We start from the raw sequence: 24,117 nt of genomic DNA, 5'->3' as shown, positions 1-24,117 counted from the left end.
TGCATGTTCCAAGCACAAGAGTGCTTAGATTAGCGTCTGTGTGCTCGGTTTTGCACAGAAAGAAGGGGACAACAGGGGAATGGGGCGTACCTCGTCGCCAACGATGGGACAACAAAGATGTGGGCACCTGGTCGGCCTACGGCCCTCTACCGGTGAACAGAGTGAATCGGCCGCCGTTTTAGCTCCAACTGCTTCGTATGTCAACTGGAGTTATAGATCCATGACTCTAGTTATTCGATCTGTTGTTTAGAGTGGTTGATCTATGTTGTCTTCCCATCCGGTCCCCATATGTGGCATCGTCCGTCAAAACGTAGGCCTAGGGTTAACTGTTAGATTTGTTTTTATTAGTATTGCATAGGATCGTTAATGTCTTATGATTTTGTATCCAGCGAGTTTGCGGGAGATCCTACTCTCAGCATATAGGTTACGTAGTGAATTGTTAACTGTCATTCCTCTACTAACAAAACTACAAATGTTCACAATATAGGTTCTACCTAAAATAATGCAGATATTAATTTTATTATTTGGTTGATGAGGTCTGTTGCAACTAATATTTTTATTCATCTGGTTGTTAAGTATGTGACAAGAAAAATAAAATATTACCTGACCTAGTTTACTTTTTTTGTTCTTATTTAATCTTTTTAATCAATTCTCTAAAGTTAACATCCACATACCTTTACTGTTAAATATGAATTATTTTATATTGTCATAAATAACTTATGATGCTTCATTGATCTGCTATTGTCATGTTGACATTTGTGTGCACTATATGTCCACAATTCCCTGGACAAGTAAGTAATATTAATGTGTGATACATGCAGTGAAGTTTTTGGGCTCCGCTGTATGTTTATGATACTACCTTCCAATTATGTTGTCTGATGAAAGCTCGAACTCACTCTATTCAGCACTGATGTGGGGCGTTCAACCTTTTGCTAGATGGTCTCTATACTCTATCCCTGGCTCATCTTCATATCCATATATGTTGCCAAGAGAGCCATTTATGATCTGCATCAGGAAGCACTAGGTTATTTTAAATGTCCCTGCTATCTTCTGTTAGTTTACTTCTTTAGTGTGTTGAGTTGCTGATTCACATGTCGCAGAAGAATTCATATAAATCCTCCAGGTGTTCTTTTTGTTGTGTTGATAACTATGGTCTTTACTAATTTAATAAAGACTGCAGTAGGGAGACCAAGGCCAGACTTCTGACGAAGCTTTCCTCATGGAAAGTAGGTATACTTGTATTTATACATTCGGGCCGCCCGACCCGGCCCGGCCTAAGCCCAAAAAGGCTCGTATTATTTGAATTTCGGGTCGTGTCGGGCCAGCCCACGGGCCTAACCCTCGGCCCACGGCCCGGCCCGTAATTGCTTAAACGTGTCGGGCTCATTTCGGGCGGCCCGAAATTCACATTAGGGCCCAAAATTCAATTTTTTGCCCAAAATTCAGTTTTTGGCCCGGAATTCACATTAGCGCCCGGAATTCACATGAGAGCCCAAAATTCAAAACAAATTTAATAAAACAAATAAAAGATAAGACAAATAAATTTGACCAAAAGCAAACTTAATATTTGTACAAAGTTCATAAGTGTATAATCAGCTCTACCTCGTTTACAAATCATTTTGTTAGAAAGGAAAAGAGTATAATCAGCTCTATATAAAGTTCATAAGTTCACTTCATTATCTAATGTTCATAACAAAAATAAAATTACATCACATACTCTAATTCAAAGCTACAAAAACATCTAACTAACATTATCTCTAGCTTTGTGTTCCTTATCAAGTACATGAAAGTGTGGAATGAAGTGTGATTTTAATAAATATATGGGCCTTTTCGTGCATTTATATGGGCTATTTCGTGCCTGCCTTAAACGGGTCGTGCTCGTGCCCGCCCATGGGCCGCGACCTCGGCCCAAACCCGGCCTGATATATCGGGTCGTGTCGTGCCTAGGCCGTGCTTTTTTTCGTGCTTCGGGCCGGCCCATCAGGCTCGTCCCAAATGTACACCTATACTTGTATTCATTTGTGTGTAGATAGTTCTTTCCTAGAGATGATTTTCATCCTTAAATTAACACAGTGCCTCTATGATATATTTGGTGCAGTTATACGATCAGGTGTCTGGTGATGTTATTTGCCATGGTGAGAAAAACTTCTTATAGGATGGGCACAAGAGCTTTCCTAGTGGCCACACTTCGCATAAGTTTGCACTAATAAGTGGTCATAGACTCTAGCATTTAGATGGATAAGCTTGTTGTACAAGTGTAGAGCTAATAATTGAGGTATAAATACCAGCTCTAGATTGTCATCTGCATTCATTAGCAGTAGTGGCATGGATCTAAATATTTTTAGGTGCACTATGATGACTAAGACAACATAAAACTCGTGGTTGCATGTAGGGAGTAGGCAAGCCACCGTCAATCTCTTCTTGAAGGCAGCTGAGTATTTGGAATGTGCAGTTCATCATGTACCCATACATATACCACCTCAAAGACGCCTTATTAATTCTGTTTTTTTTTCATTAATTCAGAGCACTGAACATAGGAGTTCACCGTAAAAGTTCAGTGGTAACACTGATGATGACTACATACTCTTTTATGAAAGCCTTGCCAAAAGAAGATGTCCTTCTCATAGTTGAGTACAAGAATAATTATCTTTTATATCTTATTGTAAAATCTAAAACATTTGTTCTGTAGATGGTTAGCTTGCATTTTATGCTACAATTACCTCAAATCACTTGTTGCCTTTTTCACCAATTTATGACATCTATTGATGTGTTTTACGCTAATTTATGATATTTATTGATGCGTTTTGCGACAATCTCATGCGGGACCACATTTTCCATTATGAAATAGATCGACGATTTACGCTAAAATTCATACCCATTTATGCTGTGTTGTTTTAGTTCATGTTTTATGTTTAAATCCGTCCGAGCCAGAACCTACGCATGATCGTACACGTGCGATTTTCACGCATAATTTAGGCCCCCATTGGTCGTTACGAAACAGGTCGATGATTTACGCTATTTTGGTTCATGTTTTACGCTGAATCTACCCGAGTCAGAACCTGTGCACGATCGGACACGCGAGATTTTCACACCGTAATTTTTGGGCCCCGTTCGCCATTACGAAATAGATATACGATTTACGCTAAAATTCATAATCATTTATGCTGTTTTGGTTCACGTTTTACGCTAAAATCTGCTCGAGTCAAAACTCGTGCACGATGGGACGTGTGAGATTTTCACGCTGTAATTTTTAGGCCCCATTCGCCGTTACGAAATAGATCTACGATTTACGCTAAAATTTGTAATCATTTACGCTATTTTGGTTTACGTTTTACGCTAAAATCTACCCGAGTAAGAAGCCGTGCACGATGGGACGCGAGCTGGTACGGGGCGTGGGTATATATATATATATATATATATAGATAAAGAGCGGGGAGCAAAGGAGGAAACACGTGCATCCACGTCGGCTTAAATTCTTACAGCCGTTCGATATTCTATCAATGGCTGGGAAGGCATCACACGGCCTGCAGCAGCGACTGAAACCTTCCCGTAGCAGCTAGGGTCAACACATTCAACTGGATACTTCCAGGTCCTTGCACATCCGTCAGGTTGCCGTCAGAAAAAGAGAAAAAAAGGTCCTGGCTACATTTCAGAATAATAAAAATCTTATATTTTCCTATGGAATATATTACATACTAGGCTGACTATTAAATTCTAAAATTCGTTTACAGGTTCAAACAAGGGACGATACGCATCGGAAAAGAAATGGACATCAAATCCTCCAAGAACTAAATTTTCACTCATACGACCTTTTGAGTTGCAGAATGTCTATTTTGCAACATATGTATAATTATATATGATGACCTGCTCAGCTCTTTGAAAACAATTTATGTAAATATAATAGCCTAATTCTACGTAATGAACAAAAATGTTGACTCTGATCACAACTCACGTAACTCTATTTCATATAAACATATAACATCTGCAGTAATCAAATTAGAAAAAAAATTCTAACGCGCGCAGGGCGCGCGCCAGTGACTAGTATATATATATATATATATAAACCCACGCGAGAGGGCGGCGATGCATCTTATTAGGTGTTGTTCGGTTCACGAAATATAACGTATATAACGTAAATGGCACGGTAACGATTCACACTCGAGTACCAGCGGTAATAAATTTGGATAGTCCGGTATCAGTTTCTAGTATGATTTCTAATTATGGTTGTACTTATACAAATATGCTTTAACATCATCCGTTACCAATTATATATGTTATAAATATCGGAACCAAACAGCACCAAACTATTGTTGATCAACGAAGCAATTGATGATGACTATCGCTCCGTCCTAATTTCCTATAACGATGTTGACAACCACGACTTGATTAATTGTAGGCCGGGTGACATTGACATAGTAAGACTAGCTCTCATGGTGTGAAGTCACACCCGTCAAAGTTTCAGTTAGAAGTTACAACAGAGCGACACAGTTAGAACGGTAGTACAATCTCCACTTGCTATTAAAGAAAAGGAAGGAGGAGAAGATAGAAATAACATGATGTATGAAGTATGGAAATGTGCAACTTAAATAGAGGTGAGTACAGGCTAAGCACTTCGAACAATATGCCTATATATATTAAATATATATGCATACGATTGAGTGGTTGAATACGTTGTTCACTAGTACAGAAGCTTTATAGTGTGACGATTCTAGAGTTATTTTTACTGGCACACGCAGCGACCAGCTAGCTAGCTATTAGCTCTGATCTAGCTCACAGCCTCACACACGTAACCCCTCTATGTATATATAAATACAATGGTTCGTTACCAGGACCGCCGGAGTAGTAGCAAAGCAATTGCATATCATCACCCATCGTGCGTCGATAGACGATGATGCCGGAGTCGCATCCGCATCCCCACGCGGGGGCGGTGCTGGCGTCGACGTCTAGCCGTCGGAGCCTCAGCTTGGGGTCCTCCATCTCGCAGTCGTTCCGGCAGATGGACACGGAGGACCCCTTCGCGCGGTCGCAGTCGGAGCATGAGCACCGCGACGACGAGGAGAACCTGCGCTGGGCCGCGCTCGAGAAGCTGCCCACCTACGACCGCATGCGCCAGGGTATCCTACGCCGGGCGCTCGACCAACAACAAGAGAGCGGCGGCGGCGGCGTCGAGATCGTCGACATCCACAAGCTGGCCGCCGGCGACGGGGGCCGTGCGCTCCTGGAGCGCCTCTTCCAGGACGACAGCGAGCGATTCCTGCGCCGGCTCAGGGACCGAATCGACATGTACACCGCACACACTTAGCATTAATTGTTTTTATGCATGCATGATCCCATCAATAATACATACATAGTACTCTATATGATATGCAGGGTTGGCATCGAGCTCCCCACAGTGGAAGTTCGGTACGAGCAGTTGACGGTGGAGGCTGACGTGATTACCGCCGGGAGGGCCCTCCCGACGCTGTGGAACGCCGCCACCAATTTTCTTCAGGTTTATCATAGTAATTAATTAATTAATCTCTTTTCTATTCCTTTAAAGCATCAATTTTGACGGTCTTGTTTCCCTCATCTGCTTTTTTGCTTATCGGTGATCTTAGCACACAGATAAGTTGTCAGAAACTAATCCAAATCCAACACGACATGAAGTCGCATCGCATAACGCTTCCACGTAGTATCATTTAGCCAGCTAATTAAAGTAGAATGAGCGACGAGCGAAATATAAAGGGGTCAGGCTCCTTTTAAGCGCATACATTTCTGGATCTTTTGGCTAAGATAAATGGTAATATTTATTCTTATAAGTTTAATATATGGTATATGGACTATCTGTTTATTTCAATATTATATTTATTTTATAGCTAATTTTTGGAAAGGGTCCACCAAACTGGCTTACTAGACCCTCGTGTGTCGCTGAGTGGTTGCACTACTGATAGGTTCTGGCTTAACCCCAATCAATACCACCAAATATATTTTTTATCATTGCAAGGTACGAGCCTACCCAACCAATACCATCAAGAGCATTGTAGTAGTTTGTACTTATATATGTTAGCTCATTCTGTCTTCAGAAGTGACGGTGGTGCTTCATTTCAGTCCATTTTATTTTATAAACCAAACAGAAAAAAAAGCAACAGATTATAAAACGACAGACTCACTCCTTTCTCAAACCTACTACCACGCTATGTAACTTAACGCTATCAAACTTCAGACGGGAGAGACTAGAGAGTTTATTGGAGCTAACTAAACACCCAAGCTTCACCTTTTTTTAAAGCAGCCTAACTTCATGGAGTAGGTGGAGCTCTAATTCATTTTAATCCTAGAGTTGGTGGGACCTCTTTGGCAGCTCCAAATCACTCCAAAATAGACGTAGACATAAAGGTGTCGTTTGTTTCACGAAATGTAACGTAAATAATAATAGTAATGATTAACACTCGAATACCGGCGGTAACAAGTTTAAATAAGCTGGTTTCCATTTCTAGTGTAGTATCGACTACGGTTAGATTTAAACAAATATAATATAACGATATCGATTACCCATTACGTTACCAATATGTGAACCAAACAGCACCAAAATTCTATATTATTTAAGCACCAATGTCATATGTTACACACAAAACGATTATTTCCCTACCTGATAACCTATTACACGTCCTCCTCGTGCATCTCCCGCCTGCACAGCTCAGCTTCTCCTGTGCGTCATTCTCGCCACTAGTCTGCAGCACCTCGCCGACCCCCACCCCGAACACGTTCGCCCCACCGCGCATGAAATCTCTGGTCCCTAGTTGACCTCCAACCCCACCCATTGGCCGAGCGCCGGTGGGATCAGAGGTCAAGGCTAAACTTGATTAAAACTTTTTTATTTAATCTACATGACTTAAATCATCTTATCTTATTTAATGTATATGATAAAACTCTTAGGCCCCGTTTATTTCGTTGGAATTAAATTCTATTTTAATAATTATATTTTAGACAAAACTAATTAAGTTCTAAAGGTGAGTACGTCGGTTAACCGACATACTTACTCGATGTACTTCTTCTTATGTACTTAAGAAAGTAAGTACGTACGTTGGGGTCGATGTACTTATGGTAAGTACATCGGCTAAGCGAAACCGAATTAGTTAAAAGCATTAAGTACGTTGGTTTTTGTAGAATCGACATACTTAAAACCCAATCAAGTGGTAGCTAGCACGGGCTTCCTAGGCAAGCCGCGTGGCCTTAAGTACGTCGGGAGACCGATGTACTTAGAGCATTAAGTATGTCGGCCTGCACAGCAGATATTCTTAGATAAGGGTGGACTTCTGGATTAACTTTGTAGACAATCCACCAAGTCTTCAAACTTGGGTTAAGATAACTTAAGTAGTACACCTGATCTGCTTGATGGGTAAGCACACTATTGTTATACTCATTGCCTTTGTACCGTGATGTGTGCTTTACCTCGACAACCCAAAACTCATCCACTCGCATGTTAGCTCGCGTATCAAACCATATACAATCAAAGGTCACAAACCATAGGGCCTTAAGACCTCTAAATGTATACTTTGTTATATCTTCAAGAATACAGTAATAATAAAGAAGTTTCCATTATCAGTATTATACGCACTTACTGCTACTCCACTGATTTTGTGCTGCAAACGGACGACTTGCTTCGAGTGATTCTATTCAAAAATGGTACCCATTAATATCATAATGATCATTTTTTGTGATCAATTGACCATGTGATATTTGTAGGAGTCCTCGGTGACTTGAATGTTAGGTTTCTTACACTACATGCAAATGAATATATATATATATAGTTAAATTATATGAAATATATGAAATAGAAGATGAAGAAAAGGGATATGAAGATAATTACATGTTCATGGAACGGCTAAACAAAGGAAGGACCACTGGGTACCCGGTTTAAGCGTAGGTCATCCACCTTCAATGTAAGTTGTTGAAGAGTTACCTGATATGTGTTCTCAAATATTTTGAAATATGAAGTTCCTCCATATTGCTACACAAGAAAAGCAAGGTGTTGTCATGCTCCTTCGTATCTACAAAGCAAGGTGTTGTCATGCTCCTCCCGCGCGACACCGCCCTAGTGTGGCTCTAGCCCGCACCGCTCCACGCCCCTTGTCCCCGCGCGGCTCGTTTTCAAGCCATATTAAGTCATTCTAATAAATATTAAGTCATTTTTTCAGAAAACATTAAGTTATTATTGTTTTCAGCCATTTTTCCTGGGTTTCCTTAGACATTTCTTATGTTATTGGTTCAGTCATTCCAGAAAATATTAAGACATTCAAGCGTCTAGACAACATTTAAGTCATTCTAGGTAAATTTAAGTCATTCCAAAGTCTAGATAACATAAATATTAACTCATTTTAAAAAAAATATTAAGTTATTATTGTTTTATCCATTTTTTGGTTTTTCTCAAGCATTTCTTATGTTATTGGTTCAGTCATTCCAGAAAATATTATGTCATTCTAGCGTCCAGACAACATTAAATCATTCGAGGTAAGTTTAAGTCATTCCAAAGTCTAGTTAACATAAGCCATTTTATGCTACATTAAGTCATTCAGAAACATTAAGTTATTTTAGGCGAGGGGGCTCGGCTCACGGTGGCTTGGCTCAACTCTTGTGCGGGGGCAGCTCCATCGACCGGCTGGGCGGGCGCAGGGGATGGCTCGGTCAGACTTGCTCGACGGGTGCGGGCGAGCCGTGCAGGGGATCGGGAGGGAGTGGTCCAGGTGATGGACCATTCGATCCGTCACTTAAGGTGATGAATAGATCTATCATATATATATTTCGGAAGCCCCAGCCACCCCTGCACCACCCCGACGGGTCTAGTCACTAGACCCCTCGTCTCATCCCATGCATGCGCGAAGTTTGTTTCTATTTGCATACGTGGAAATTTTGGAATGCGTATACGTTTCCTGCTGCTGCATGGAAACAAAAAAAAATCTGATTTTAATACTTTAATTCGTCCATAAAAATAGGCTCTACAACAATTATGCAGTTAGGCTCGTTAGAACCAGTTTATGGCATATACTGATACTAATTATGCTACACGGTGTAAATATTTATGCAGTGTGTGGTACACCGCGTAAAAAATTGTTTTCTGCTGCATGCACATAAATTTAGGATGACAAGAATGTTCGTTGAAAGAAAATGGATTAGCATGCATGGATACAAAAAATCTGATTTAAATGTTTTATTTCCTCCATAGAATCTATCCAATAGTCATGCAGTTATGCTTGTTAGAACCAATTTATGATATATACTTGTACTAAATATGCTACACGGTGAAGATATTTATGCACTGCGGTACGCTGCTTAAAAAATTGTTTCCTGCTACATGCCCACAAATTTAGGACGACAACAATGTGGGATAAAAGGAAATAAATTAGCATGCATAGAAACAAAAAAAAATTAATTAAATGCTTTATTTCTTCCATAAATACATGATTGCTCTAACAGCCATACAAATAGGCTCGTTAGAACCAGTTTATAATATATACTGACACTAGTTATGTTACTCGGTGAAGATATTTATGTAACGCGTTACACTGGGTAAAAATCTAGCATACAGTTCACTTGTGTACGCTTCTCCATATTTGAGCGTGAAAACCTTCAATTTTGATTATAAAACCTGCAGTTATGAGCGTAAATACTGATCCAACATGAAAATTGTTGATAACCCCCGATGCATTATATTTATGATCATAAAAATCCTTAAGTTCGAGCATAAAAATAGTGTTAGATGTAGCGTAAATATTTGTTTACTTCGAACCAATAGCATCCACGTGCGGCCAATATAAATCTTTGATTGGAGGATTTAATTATGTGATTTGATAAGAGAATTTAATTTTTTGACAGTAACGGGCACCATAAATCAAGGGATTGCATGCGATCATATTTTATGGCAGATTCAAAAATTATAGTAACCACCGAGCGCATGCATGCGGTTCCTAGTTTTATGCACATCTAAAAATTATAAAAAGTAATGGGAGTTTTAATTGCAGCGCGCAAATTTTAAATTATATTTTCATTCCCACTACATACATGCAAAAAATTGATGACAGAAATCGCGCAAAAGCATAAATCATTATAGAACATTGCATACATATCTACATCGTGCATCATAAATGATGAAAAAAATCCTAATATGGACCTAATCAACAGCCCCTCGTGCATAAATAAAGATTGGATGAGACACCGCCAGAGGATGCTGCCGAGGCCACCATATCAGATGAGGTCATTACCGGAGGATGCCCCCGTAGCCACAGATCAGAGGAGGTCGTCATTGGAGGACGCCCAAGACGTGTCGGATCGGAGCCATCGTCGCTAGAGGACGCACGACCGCCGATCCTCACAGCTCGTGCCTTGCGCGGTCGTCGCTGCCGCCAGAGCCACACGCGCCTGACGTGGCCTCCACTACTGGAGATGGCTATGCCTCATGCGACTGCCGTCGCCACCCGCGCCCCTCGTGGCCGCTGCTGCCACCACCAAAGCCAATCGTGCCACTGCAGTCGCCAATGGTGCCTCGCGTGGCCATCGCCGCGCGCTCGTACCTAGTGTAGCCGATGCCGTCGAAAAACCTAATCCATGGTAGTCTTGATCGGCTTTTATAGACAATCAGTGCCTGGTTAGGTGGTGTGGCTCGACCGAAAAAGTATGTTAGGCCAAAGCTTCCACTAGTTATTTGGAAGCTCAAGGCTCCAAATAAGCGCCCAAGACAAGGGCTTTCTTTTCTACCCTCTTGTCCTATCCCACCTGAATTTATAAAGCTCTCGCGCTCTTATCCATATCTATACCACTATATAATACTAATCCGTCCATTTAAATTTTGTAAAACTCATCCAACCAAATCATCCTCATTGTCCAACACCCATAACCTTCATTAAATCAACAAAACAAATTACACCTAAATTTAACATTATCAAAACCAACAGTTCAGATCGCTTGATAATCTACTCTCACTTATTTAAATTCAATGAACAATATTATTTAGATCATTTATCATCTCTCTCACTCGCCACTCTTAGCCTCCCTCTCTTCCCTGCCGTCCTAGTCTGATGACAAGTTGGTACGAATTTTCATGGTCAGAAGAAGAAACAACAGTCTCCGCGGTAGGCCTGTTTGTTACCCGGTCAAATGCCCAAGTTCACAGGATGAATTGAGCTGTCAATTCGCTTTGGTCAGCGGTTACTGTTGAAACAAATTTTGGACGTTCAAAAAAAGGAAACCTGAATAATCGTCCAACTTGATCCCCAGCCGAGCATCGTAGCTAGGGATGATAATGGATCATAATTCAAATATTTCTTCACCATAAATTAGGACCCTCAATAAATTTGAGTTCAAAAACGGATATAAATATAGTATGATTCTAATCTGATTTGATCCTTAAATTTTATAGCATAACTTTCTAGTGTGTTCCACCACCGTCAATCCCTTCTCTTGCACAACCATCATTAACCCCTCTCCTCCCCTCCTATCTGCAGGATCGTAACTTTAGCTAGTGTTGTGAGAATGTGCCACGTCTTTTTGGACTAGCACGAGCACGATCTGAATTAGTAGAATAAAGTATGGCTCAACATGTAGTACTTTGGATCGAGCTAACGCAGTCCGAAGGCAAGTCTTAGACGGGCCTCAATAAGCAGTCTACTAGGCCCCCAGCACAGCCCACATGGTTTGCCCATAAAGTAGGAAATTGGCCTAGTTACCTTGCAGTGACGTTGCTCGCCTAACTCTGGGCCAACTACTCGGTATACGATACGATATGACCGTGCGTCCGTGCCCTGCCAACCTCACATCGTTCGCTCCGATCCATGGACCAATTAGGACTTTTACCTCTAATTCATCCTATGCTACTACTTCTATATCCCTATAAAACTCACCACTTCAAACAACGCTACATCCAGCCATCAAATATACCCCAACCAAATTCTGCCATCAAAACAATGCACCAGATCGCTTTATTTCCCTCTCATCTCTTATCCAATCACATAGAAGGATTAATATTTCCGGGATCATCCTCATCAATCATAATCCCCACCAGCCGCCACGATCAACACTCCTATCTCCCTCCCTCACTCGTGTTTGTCTACCGATCACCAGCCGCCACGATCAACGCTCTAGCCTGCCCCCCTCACCTGTGTAACTGCGTAATCGCCGTAGCCATGCGACATGGACTAGATGAAGAAGGGGATGGGCTGCGTTTGTGATATGTTGAGGAAGCCTAAGAGTGTGTCAGCGTTCTTGTCGCCGGTGTAGCAGGAGATTAGACTTAGAGGAAGCCTAAGAGGATGGGTTGCAAAGTGGGCCACGGCCCCCCTCAAATTCTTATAACCTTTTATACATATATGTTATTTACTGTTATGTATAGGAAAAGTTGAGTATGTGAGTGAGCTAAAACAGTCATGTCTTGGGTCTGCTCATCGAATCATTTAGTCCTCCTGACTCTGGTACTACTTCTTGGATCAGTCTTCGCATTGTTAACAACTATAACGACCCAATAGCCATGATGGCATCGTCTGGGCTCATGTCGTCCATGATCTAACTAAGAGGACCGCGTCGCTCGTTCGTCACGCTCGCTCCTGTAACGCCCACACGCTGTATTAGTCATTTCTTGTATGTGTATAAATATTACACTTGAGATCAATACGAAACGTTGTTGATCCAATCACTCTTACAACATCTATCCACCTGGTCTCATTCTTCCTGATGCCGCCTAAGCCAGTCTGCCTCGATGCCCCTTCTTGACACTGCCCGCCGCCACCCCTTCCCAACATGCTACGTCGCGCCCTTCTCGATGCTCTTGTTTCACTCGTCATCGGCAGGTGGCGAGCTTCGCGAACCAACAAGTTTTGGTTCTCGGCTGGAGACATCGCCTAATGCCGCCCCTTTTCCTGGCGCCCCCGCCCTTCAATAAGATCGACATTCGACAAAGTAGACATGGTTTTGATTCGGTCAGCAAAAAATTAGAGGCATATTTGCTTCTTTTGTTCATATAGTTTTTTTCTTGAAACTTGTCTGATATATTGATATGAAACTTGAACCTATAAAACACTAGTTTTTTATGATCTTGCTTAATTTCGTCCTACAATCTTTTTGGCCCTCCATAAATTTCTATTCTCTGTCCGCCACTGATTCTCTGTCACCACATTCCCCATCTCCACGGAAGCCGCCCCTTCTCACACGAAAGCTGGAACGTGTCCATGCTGCTGCACAGCGGGAGGGTGAGCAAGGAGGCGGAGGCAGGCTTGATGGTCGCGACGCACGCAACATACTCGACAAAATGACGAAGAAGATAACCAGATGTGTCAGTTTGGATAAATAAATAATTACTGAACGACAAAATAAGAAGTTAATTACTGAACGGTAATTCTTTAGATGAAGCTGAGCCCCTGGGGCCGGGCCCCTGGTGAAGCGTCATCGGAATGTACCTCGTATCCATACCCTAAAACCCCTGTCGCCAGTGGTGGTGACGACTGACGAGTGTAAAGCAGATTTGGCGAAAAACACAGGCTCACACGGTGGGAGTAATGGAACTAGAGCGAGACGTGAAGCAACGGTGAGAAGAGGAAGGAGAGGGGGCGGAGGCTTGACAAGAAGAGCTTGTTGGCGGCGGTGGCCAGGGCCAAAGGAAGAGAGGAACATCGAGGGGCACCTTATTAGTTTAGTAAAAGCAATTAGGTGTCTTACGCGCACCACGTATTGTCCATGGTCACACCAAGCAGCTGGCTTGAGCGCACCACGTACTATCGACGACCTAACCCACCTGTTTGTATATGTTGAAATACTACCATTTGAAATAATGTCATATATACTTGTGCTTTGTCATGCATATATCCTTAACGATGCAAGTTGAAATGTGGGTCGGCATTGGGCTGGCACGGCTCGACAAAGTCCCAACATGTTTTAGGATTATAATAGACTACTGTTTGTACTCTTTAAGCTGACACGACACAATTCAAAAAAAATTAGGTCTTCTCAGTCTAAACCTATTTGGCCCAAAACACAATAGGCTTAGATCGAGACATTAACAATTTTGCCATTATAATTTGTAGGCTTCGTCAGTATATCATCAGACCTATAAATTATAAAAACAGATGGTTCTATCGGTTATAGACACGGAATGACATAATAACAGACAATCAAAATTGAGAGTAACACCATCACAAATTTCTCGCTTAGATCGGGCCAGCCTGGCCTAGAGATGGCAATGGGTAAAAACCCGCTGGGTATTACTTGCCCAAACCCGTACCCGCGAAGAAAAAATATGCCCGCTAAAAAACCCATACCCGTGACGGGTATAAAATTTTGCCCAAACCCATACCCATGCGGGTTTCGGGTACCCAACGGGTTTCCCATACCCACTAACATCAACATAAAAAATAATTCATCATGTAAATGACAATCAATACATTAATAAGCTAGCATAAAATGAACAAGTGATAACAAATTTTAGCCTAAAAATTGTTACATGAAGTTTATTTCAATTAGAACATATTCAATTAATAATATTATGAGACATATTTATAAGTAATGTTGATTTTAAGGCGGGTTTTAAAAACCCATGGGTTTGCGGGTATGGGTAGTGTAAGAACAAACCCATGCCCACGTACCCGTTGGGTTTCCATTTGAACCCATTAACAAACCCATGGGTAGAGAAATTGGTCCAAACCCATACCCTAATAGAGCAAAAACCCACCGGGTTTCGGGTAGCGGGTACCCATTGCCATCTTTAGCCTGGCCTATCCCAATTCCCAGCACCAGCGTGGTAGTATAGAAAAAAATAAATTTTGTATTTGTTGGAGGAGGGACGAGAGCGCAAAACGTAACCGGCGATCGAAAATGAAATTCATCTGCCTACGCCCGCCGGTCGCCAGAGCCTGGATCCCTGAGGGAGAGGCGGAGAAGCAGCAGACCAGGGGCTCAGCTTCATCATTTCCCAAAATCCCCAAGCTAGTAGACGAAGAGGTGCGAGTAGATCGAATGCGGGGAGTTAGGGTATGGATACGAGGTACATTCCGATCATAAATTCCGCCCATCTTCTTTCGTAACTGCTATCCGTCTCCCTCAGTATAATAATAAGACATGTCGATTATCAATATGTGTATGATTGACGCATCATGAGTTCATGTGATGGTGATACCTGCTACTATGATACTCTAACAGAGTAGGGTGGGTAGTACTCCCTCGTTGATTTTTTTAAAACTTTAACCAATCATCTTATTCAAAAAAATAATGAATTATCATTTTTTATTTGTTTTATCATTTAAGGTGCTTGACTTAAAATTTTATATTTTTAAATAAAACAAGTGTTTAAAGTTTTCGAAAAAAGTCAATTATGTCATATATTTGTGAACGGAACTTATGTGATGGCTTTGTAGGGTCTCATTGGACGCTTCGGTTCTTCAAACAAGAGGAACATCACCATACTTAAGAATGTCAATGGTATCCTGAAGCCATCCAGGTACATACCATTGATTATGTCACCATCCAAATCCAATCCAACTGCTCATATGCAACCAAAAGTGGTTAACATTTTCTTAATATACATTGCTTATCCTTTTATTTTATTTATTTATTTGTGAAAAAAGGCATGAAAGAAGTATTTTATACCCACTAAGACGCCATGTATCTTTCCCATCTCCTCCTGCTCCTTTATTTTGTACTGTCAGTCAGAGGTATCATGGCAATCAATCATCCTAGAAGAAAATCCTATCCATGAATTTTATTGCTTTGTATTCATGTAATTTGATAACTACGTATATCGCTTTATCGCACTCTTAAAAGCAGAGCAAGTACTAAGCTAGTTTCCCCCTCCCTCTTTTAGGATGACGCTTCTTCTTGGGCCTCCATCCTCAGGGAAGAGCACACTAATGCGAGCACTCGCTGGCAAACTTGACAAAAATCTCAAGGTTTAACTTAAATCCACCATCCTGTGCCACTCTATCAGTTTGGCCTATGCGTTTATGTCACATGCTAAATACTTCTACCACAAAGCAGGTCTCTGGCAGCATTACGTATTGTGGCCATCCAATTTCAGAATTCTATCCTGAGAGGACTAGCGCGTATGTTGGTCAATATGATCTCCACAATGCCGAGATGACTGTAAGGGAGACACTTGATTTCTCTAGGCGGTGCCTAGGCATTGGTGCCAGATATGAGATGATTACAGAACTTGCTAGAAGGGAGCGGGATGCCGGCATTAAGCCAGATCCTGAGATTGATGCTTTCATGAAAGCTACTGCAGTACAAGGACAGGAGACTAATATTATAACAGATCTCACTCTCAAGGTATGATTCTAATTTTTAATGATAGGTTGGAAACAAAAACATACTTATTGAGTTTAGTAAAACCTCTCTCAGGTGCTTGGGCTGGACATTTGTGCTGATGTTATTATTGGTGATGAGATGATCAGAGGAATTTCTGGCGGGCAAAAGAAACGTGTGACAACTGGTATGCATGCAAAGCCTGCAAACCATGTGCCCTTACAAAGACCTATGATCAAATCATCAGTTTATAGTTGGAACCCCAATTCATTGCATATTATCTCAGGATTTGTCTATTATTTTTTTCATGTTTTGTGTAGGGGAGATGCTAACAGGGCCAGCAACGGCTTTATTTATGGACGAAATATCCACTGGTTTGGATAGCTCGAGCACATTTCAGATTGTAAAGTTTATGAGGCATTTGGTCCATGTAATGAATGAAACTGTCATGATCTCTCTGCTCCAGCCACCGCCAGAGACCTACAATCTTTTTGATGACATAATCCTGCTATCAGAAGGATACATAGTGTACCATGGGCCACGCGAGAATATCCTGGAATTCTTTGAGTCTGTCGGTTTCCGGTGCCCTGACAGGAAAGGTGTCGCAGACTTTCTTCAAGAGGTTACTTCCAAGAAAGACCAGCAACAATATTGGTATCTTGATCAGGAGCAATATCATTATGTATCTGTACCCGACTTTGCAGAACGTTTCAAATCATTCCATGCATGCCAACAGATGCAGAAGGAGTTGCAAATACCTTTTGAAAAGTCCAAAACCCATCCTGCTGCGTTGACCACCAAAAAATATGGGCTTTCTAGCTGGGAATCACTCAAGGCAGTGATGTCAAGGGAGCAGCTATTGATGAAGCGCAACTCTTTCATCTATATTTTCAAGGTCACAGTGTTGATCATCCTTGCATTCGTGTCCATGACTGTGTTTCTCAGAACAAAGATGCCCCATGGGCAAATTGCTGATGGCACCAAATTCTTTGGGGCCCTGACTTTTGGTTTAATAACGATCATGTTCAATGGGTTCGCTGAGCTACAATTGACCATAAAGAAGCTACCAGTTTTCTACAAACATAGGGATTTCTTATTCTTCCCTGCATGGACCTTTGGAGTGGCAAACATACTCTTAAAAGTTCCTATCTCGCTCGTGGAATCAGTAGTATGGGTTGTTCTCACATACTATGTGATGGGCTTTGCACCTGCTGCAGGAAGGTATCTATAATCCTTGTACCAAGTTCTATCATTTACATAGCCGGATTTTGTCATTTTGATGCTGTGTGACATTACAGTAGCTTCATGAAGTATCTCTCTTTTGATAATAGGTTCTTTCGTCAGTTTATAGCTTTCTTTGCCACACACCAAATGGCAATGGCTTTATTTCGGTTTCTTGGTGCTGTTTTGAAAACAATGGTTGTGGCCAATACTTTTGGGATGTTTGTGCTGCTCATTATTTTCATTTTTGGAGGATTTGTCATCCGTAGAAGTAAGTATAATTCTCATAATTTTTTATTTATCTAGGCACAAGAAATCAGCAAAATCTTATCTTATCATGGGAGTAACCTTTTAAACTCTGATTATGATGTTAACAGATGACATTAAACCTTGGTGGATCTGGGGTTATTGGGCATCACCTATGATGTATAGCCAAAATGCAATATCTATCAACGAATTCCTTGCTAGTAGGTGGGCTATTGTAAGTTTTTTTCTATCAACCTACACCTACTCGTTTTCTTCTTCTTGAGGCTCATATAACAAGGACTCAATATACTGATATTTGAAAGGTGATTTTAGTTTTGGATTAATCATAGTCTTTCTTACTACAGCCAAACAATGACACGACTATTGATGCACCAACAGTAGGCAAAGCAATTCTTAAATCCAAAGGCTTGTTTACTGAAGAATGGGGATTTTGGCTTTCCATTGGAGCCCTTATAGGATTCATTATTTTGTTCAACAGTCTCTACCTTTGGGCCCTTACATATTTAAGTCGTAAGCACTATTATTTTTTCTTCTTATATTTGTTGGAAACTTTTTCATAAGCTGGGACTTACTTTAATTATATGTTTTGTTCCTACCAGCTAGTAGTGGCTCCAATGCCCTAGTTTCAGAAGGTGAAGATGATGTAAATGAAATAGCATTGAAAGAAAGAAGCAGAGATGCAAGAAGCGAAGATGAAATATCCCAAGTTGTATACGGGGATCTAGGTGCAAACACATGTAGCTTTCATGTCTCAATCTCTTTTAGCGTATCTTGTTACATGTATATTAGACTGCTACATCCTCTAAAACATTATTTTGTTTGAAAGGGTCTCTAGCTAGCTAATTTAGTTAGGTAGTCTAAATAGTACTCTTTAGGTCCTGAGTTGTACTCGTGTGAGCGCTTTTTATGGGTTAAAAATCCTTTTGTTTGTCCCACCCAAAACCACAGATCTAAGATTGACATCGGTCGTGGTCATTTTCATATGAGCTACGGTGCCGCTGTGATGGGTGAGGTAGAGTTTCAATGGTTTTCTCGACTTGCACGAAAAGTTTTTTTTCTTAATGCAATACCTGTGGACTGCCTTACCACCACAAGTCGAGTTTTTTTAACATTCTTTTGTCTAGTATATTGGTTGGACTTTTCATGTTTTAATTAACATGGTATTGATGCCCTCTATTTCCCATGCATGGATATTGTAAGCATTAATGTTTTGCTCATATATCTTTGTTTGCTATTTCTGCAGGCACTAATGGAGCAACAAACACACTAGTTCAGTCACGAGTCACTTTGCCTTTCCAGCCTCTTTCACTTTGCTTTAACCATGTAAACTATTACGTCGACATGCCTGCGGTAAGTAAATATATATAAACTTAGAAGGCAGCCATGAATTAGAAAACAATCTCTATCTAAAATCATATTTTCACTGATATTCGGATCTTGTTTTTTTAGGAAATGAAGGAACAAGGATTCACAGAAAGCCGTTTACAACTGCTCTCTGATATCAGTGGTGCTTTTAGGCCAGGGGTTCTAACAGCATTAGTTGGTGTGAGTGGAGCTGGAAAGACCACTTTAATGGATGTCCTGGCAGGAAGGAAAACTAGTGGAGCCATTGAAGGAGATATTACCCTGTCCGGATACCCCAAAAAACAAGAAACTTTTGCCCGGATTAGTGGTTATTGTGAACAAACCGATATCCATTCTCCGAATGTTACTGTATTTGAATCCATCACGTACTCTGCATGGTTGCGTCTTTCCTCGGATATTGATGATGGTACGAAAAAGGTACTTAAGGCGACCAGCGAGCTTCTCACTGAATTAAATATACCATGTTTATATATATATATATATATATTTGAAATTCCAAGCAGCAAGTGTTTGTTTCTGACCAAGTTATTTAAACTTAAACCACTTAGATGTTTGTGGAGGAAGTGATGGCCCTTGTAGAGCTTGATGTGTTGTGCGACGCTCTTGTGGGTCTCCCTGGAGTTAGTGGGTTATCAACTGAGCAAAGAAAAAGGCTGACAATTGCTGTGGAGCTGGTAGCAAACCCTTCGATCATCTTCATGGATGAGCCAACTTCTGGTCTTGATGCTCGAGCTGCTGCGATTGTCATGCGTACAGTAAGAAATACGGTTAACACTGGACGTACTGTGGTCTGCACAATCCATCAGCCAAGCATCGACATATTTGAGTCTTTTGATGAGGTCCGCTCTCTCCCTCCCCTCCCCCTCTCAAAACTGTGTGCACATCTAGAAACCATTTGATGTTTTAGACTTTTTTCAATGTGATATCCTCACAACTGGTTTTTTTCCAGCTACTGCTTTTGAAACGTGGAGGTCAGGTTATTTATGCTGGTGAACTTGGTCGCCACTCTCACAAATTAGTTGAATATTTTGAGGTTAGATATCTTTTCTTATGTGTTTGAGAAGTTTTTAGATGTTTATCAAGGGGAATGCATACCTTGTTCACAAATATTTTTTATATATTGAAACGAGTTTATTGCTCTGCTTTTAAGAAAGCTAATTAAGGTTCACAACCAAACCACACGAGAGACCACCACTGGTGACACCAGTTTACAAAGAAAAACAACAGACCACTACCTAGTAACAGAAGTTAGGAAATGAAGCATTCCTTCCAGCTCAGTCTAACAGTAGACGCCAGACCCTTGCTAAAACCAAAGAACCGATAACAACCTAGGCCGACACACAAATTCAAGAGACCAAGACAGGGCCAAGAAGATTGCTCTTTGGCTCCTTGGATCACCTGCAGACCTATCCTCGGTAGAACACTATGCCGTAGACGAGCCACCAGACTTTAGATCACCTCAAGCTCAGGCCCCTCCAGACACCGACTGAAAATCATACAACGAATGTTGATCTTTGGATTTGAGGAGGATTCCCCAGTTCTGCAGAAGAGGAATAGAATCATACAAAATCAACATTGGATTGCTAGGGAATTTCTTTTCAATTGCCATTCTATTTCGGTTGCACAAACACTTAACTAGTGTGTGTATAAACCAGTTCAACAAAAAGACCAAAAAGTCATAAGCTTTATGCAGTCATGTAGGGTTTATCAAAAGTGGGTGTTTTAACGTTTATTGATCTCATTTTCTCGCAGGCGATTCCAGGTGTTCAAAAGATCACAGAAGGATATAATCCTGCAACATGGGCGCTGGAAGTTAGCTCTCCTCTATCCGAGGCTCGATTGAACATGAATTTTGCTGAAATTTATGCTAACTCTGTGCTTTATAGGTAACCAGCCTCAATTTTTCAAAAAGATCATTCTTTATCACCAATTTGGTTTCATATTGCTTGTCCATTGTGGAATAAAACATTCAGTTCCTATGACAGTTTAGATTAGATGATTCCTTGGTTTGTGCTAGGAATAGGCTTGCACAAAAAAAAAGTGAAATGCAGGGGGGATATTAATGACAAATTATTCTCTCTTCGTAACTATGTTCAGGAAAAATCAAGAGCTCATCAAGGAGTTGAGTGTTCCCTCACCAGACTACCAGGACCTGTCATTCCCTACAAAATATTCGCAGAATTTCTACAACCAATGCGCCGCGAACTTTTGGAAGCAATACCGTTCCTATTGGAAGAATCCGCCCTACAATGCTATGCGCTACCTGATGACATTTCTCTTCGGCCTTGTATTTGGTACAGTGTTCTGGCAAAAAGGAAAGAACATGTACGGGAATCTCTGGCTACTTTGATGTTGTATTTGAAAAAAAACCTGTGTCCGAATGAACTCTACTTTAGTGTTTATGGAGACAATAATACCTTCATTTATTTGTTTGTTTATTTATGATACGCAGAGATTCACAGCAAGATTTATATAATCTACTCGGAGCCACTTACGCTGCTACCTTCTTTCTGGGGGCTTCAAATAGCATCACGGTTCAGCCTGTTGTATCAATTGAGCGAGCAGTGTTCTACCGTGAGAAGGCAGCGGGGATGTACTCTCCATTATCCTACGCATTTGCTCAGGTAACCCTTTAATTAACCTGCTTCTTGGTACTATTTAAGATAGTGCCTGGTACTTATTTGGCATTTGGTTTCGGCAGACGTGCGTGGAGGTGATCTACACCATCTTACAGGGGATACTGTACACAGTCATCATATATGCGACGATCGGATACGACTGGAAAGCGGATAAGTTCTTGTACTTCCTGTTTTTCATGACCGCGTGCTTCAACTACTTCGGGTTGTTCGGCATGATGTTGGTAGCGTGCACTCCCTCCGCATTGCTCGCCAACATTCTCATCACGTTTGCTCTGCCTCTTTGGAACCTCTTCGCTGGATTCCTCATCGTTAGACCGGTGAGATAACGCCTAGTCTAATGATCTAAAAATCAATTGAGCTAGACTTCTGGCCGGACGACCTCATGTTATGTATGATTGGCAGGCAATACCAATTTGGTGGAGGTGGTACTACTGGGCGAACCCCGTGTCGTGGACCATCTACGGCGTTGTTGCGTCTCAGTTCGGCGAGAACCAAGGCGAGCTTTCAGTTCCCGGTGGGAAGCCCGTGGTGGTGAAGCAGTTCTTGAAGGATAATCTCGGCATCCAGCATGACTTACTCGGCTATGTCGTGCTAGTCCATTTCGCCTACATCATTGCGTTCTTCTTCGTTTTCGGTTATTCCATCAAGTTCTTCAACTTCCAGAAACGTTAGCTGCACCTCTACTCTCTGCTGTCTCACACGGACGGTCATTTGTAATCTACTTTCTCGTACGTCGAAGCAAATGCTTGTTTGGGAAGCCTGTTTGCAAGTAGCCAAGTACTAGTATATTCTCCTCTAGCATGTTCCTTCAATGGAAAATGTTAAAAAAAGATGACGAATACATAAAGTGACATCTTTGTTTAGATATCGGTGTCGTATCTGTTGTACCGTAATAAAAAAATTGTTGGGACTGACTGACACGTGGTTAGGTGGGTCCAAACGCTCGAAAAGGGTAAACATAGGTGCACAACAAAACGATAAGTAGAGAACTATTGTGTCTTGTTAAGCGTGTTCCATTAATGTACAATGGGGGGTATTTATAGGTAACTGAGTAATTGGTTGTGCCCTTCTAAGTACTATTATGCCCTAGTTACCTGTTACAGCTTCGAAATATTTCCCTTACAGGGTCATTATAGCGATGTTAAGTACAGTCTGATTAAACGTACTACAGTTCCTACCCTAAGGAGGGGCTTACAAATAGGGCCCAAATGACAGCGAAACGTGGCTTGAGCCTCACGGTTGGGCGGCGCGGCCTTCACTCGCACGTGACATCCTTTGCCTGCACGTGGCACCCTTCGCCCTATGAAGTCGGGTCTTCAACCTTGTCGAGACTGTTTGTTCAGAACTGTCCTTGTCGGAGAGGACGCCTTCGCGAAGCTACAAGGAGCCCCCTTTTAAACGGTGCAACCCTTCGCTTCGATGCCTTCAGCAGCTCTGATCGAGGACCTCAATTCTGATACCGGTTGAGGTACCCTTCACTTCCTATATCTACGATAAAACATGTTCAATTGATGTTAAATAAATCTAATCGAGGGGAGTGGGCTGGCTTCGCTCCAACACTAGCCCCTCGAGGAGCCGGTTTAACTTGGTGAGCTGGTCCCGAAGTCTTTTCTGGGAGATGACGCTGCCCTCGTCAGGTTGAAGTGGTCCTCTGGGGGAGGTTCGAAAAGTGATCGTTGAGAGGTGAACTTTTACTGCGGGATCGTTGGTTTCTCGCGGCGCTTTTTCGGGCCTATAAAGACCAGTCCCGGGCGTGTTCTCTCACCGCTGGTGAACTGGCCCGCGTGAAGCAAACCGACCGCCGCCGCAGATGGTACTTTATGTCGTCCTCTTTCTTGTCCCCATCTGTCGCGATTGCGCTGACGAGCGCGTCGTCGTCGGAGAAGATGGTTAGCAATTCAGCGGCGGTAGTGGAGTTGTTGTCGGGGCATACTGTGGAGTTTGGGAAGTCAAGAATTTACTTGGGTCGTGTGCATGAGATGTTGCGTTTGGGTATTTTTGGGATAGTGTGGGGCGCACTCGAGGAGCCGAAGAGGTCCCAGAGCCAGAGGTGAGTTGGTCGTTTTTGAGGCGTTCTTCACCGCTAGACTTTGCTTGCCTGTGCATCGGTTTGTCGTCGAAGTGCTGCAGCGCTTTGAATTTCAGATTCACCAGTTCACGCTGAACGCCATGGTGGCACTGGCAAAGTGTATGTGGGCGTCGACTTCATATGGAGGAGAGCCCTCGGTTGAAGTCTTCGCCAAGAATTATTGCCTCCACTGGCAGAAGAAGGTTGCTGGTGGGAAGATTATGCAATTTGGCTCGTGCACGTTCACTTCGAGGACTGGCAAGACTTTGGGTGAAGTTGTGGAGCTTGTTCCACGCGCGAAGA

General features: G+C 41.9%; 1 protein-coding gene and 1 non-coding gene across 5 annotated transcripts; both read left to right on the top strand.

Annotated features, from left to right (window-relative positions):
- The first annotated feature begins 4,640 nt into the window (after positions 1-4,640).
- On the top strand, positions 4,641-22,611 carry LOC103641492 (ABC transporter G family member 48). Of its 4 annotated transcripts, none has more exons than XM_020545564.3 (20): positions 4,641-5,283; positions 5,371-5,491; positions 15,369-15,451; positions 15,815-15,899; positions 15,988-16,278; positions 16,351-16,441; positions 16,575-17,475; positions 17,586-17,746; positions 17,853-17,956; positions 18,087-18,252; positions 18,342-18,467; positions 18,986-19,092; positions 19,192-19,524; positions 19,656-19,946; positions 20,057-20,140; positions 20,860-20,993; positions 21,205-21,432; positions 21,560-21,731; positions 21,809-22,063; positions 22,149-22,611. In XM_020545564.3, the coding sequence occupies exons 1-20, from the start codon at positions 4,889-4,891 to the stop codon at positions 22,416-22,418; spliced, it is 4,398 nt and encodes a 1,465-aa protein (XP_020401153.1). In that variant the 5' UTR covers positions 4,641-4,888; the 3' UTR covers positions 22,419-22,611. The 4 variants fall into 4 exon arrangements, with proteins under 4 accessions (XP_020401153.1, XP_008663061.1, XP_020401155.1 ...); XM_008664839.4 differs by having other exon boundaries at positions 18,342-18,479; XM_020545566.3 differs by lacking the exons at positions 4,641-5,283; positions 5,371-5,491 and adding an exon at positions 14,753-14,998.
- Positions 5,747-5,947, top strand: LOC111590427 (U2 spliceosomal RNA). The gene has a single exon (XR_004853539.1). It is a non-coding gene; the product is annotated as a U2 spliceosomal RNA (small nuclear RNA).
- Positions 22,612-24,117: the final 1,506 nt, after the last annotated feature.

Source organism: Zea mays, chromosome 10 (genome assembly GCF_902167145.1).
Source record: "Zea mays cultivar B73 chromosome 10, Zm-B73-REFERENCE-NAM-5.0, whole genome shotgun sequence".
In the NCBI taxonomy this organism is placed as follows: domain Eukaryota; kingdom Viridiplantae; phylum Streptophyta; class Magnoliopsida; order Poales; family Poaceae; genus Zea; species Zea mays.
The sequence above is the reverse complement of the archived record's forward strand: the minus strand, read 5'-3'. Positions and strand labels throughout refer to the sequence as shown.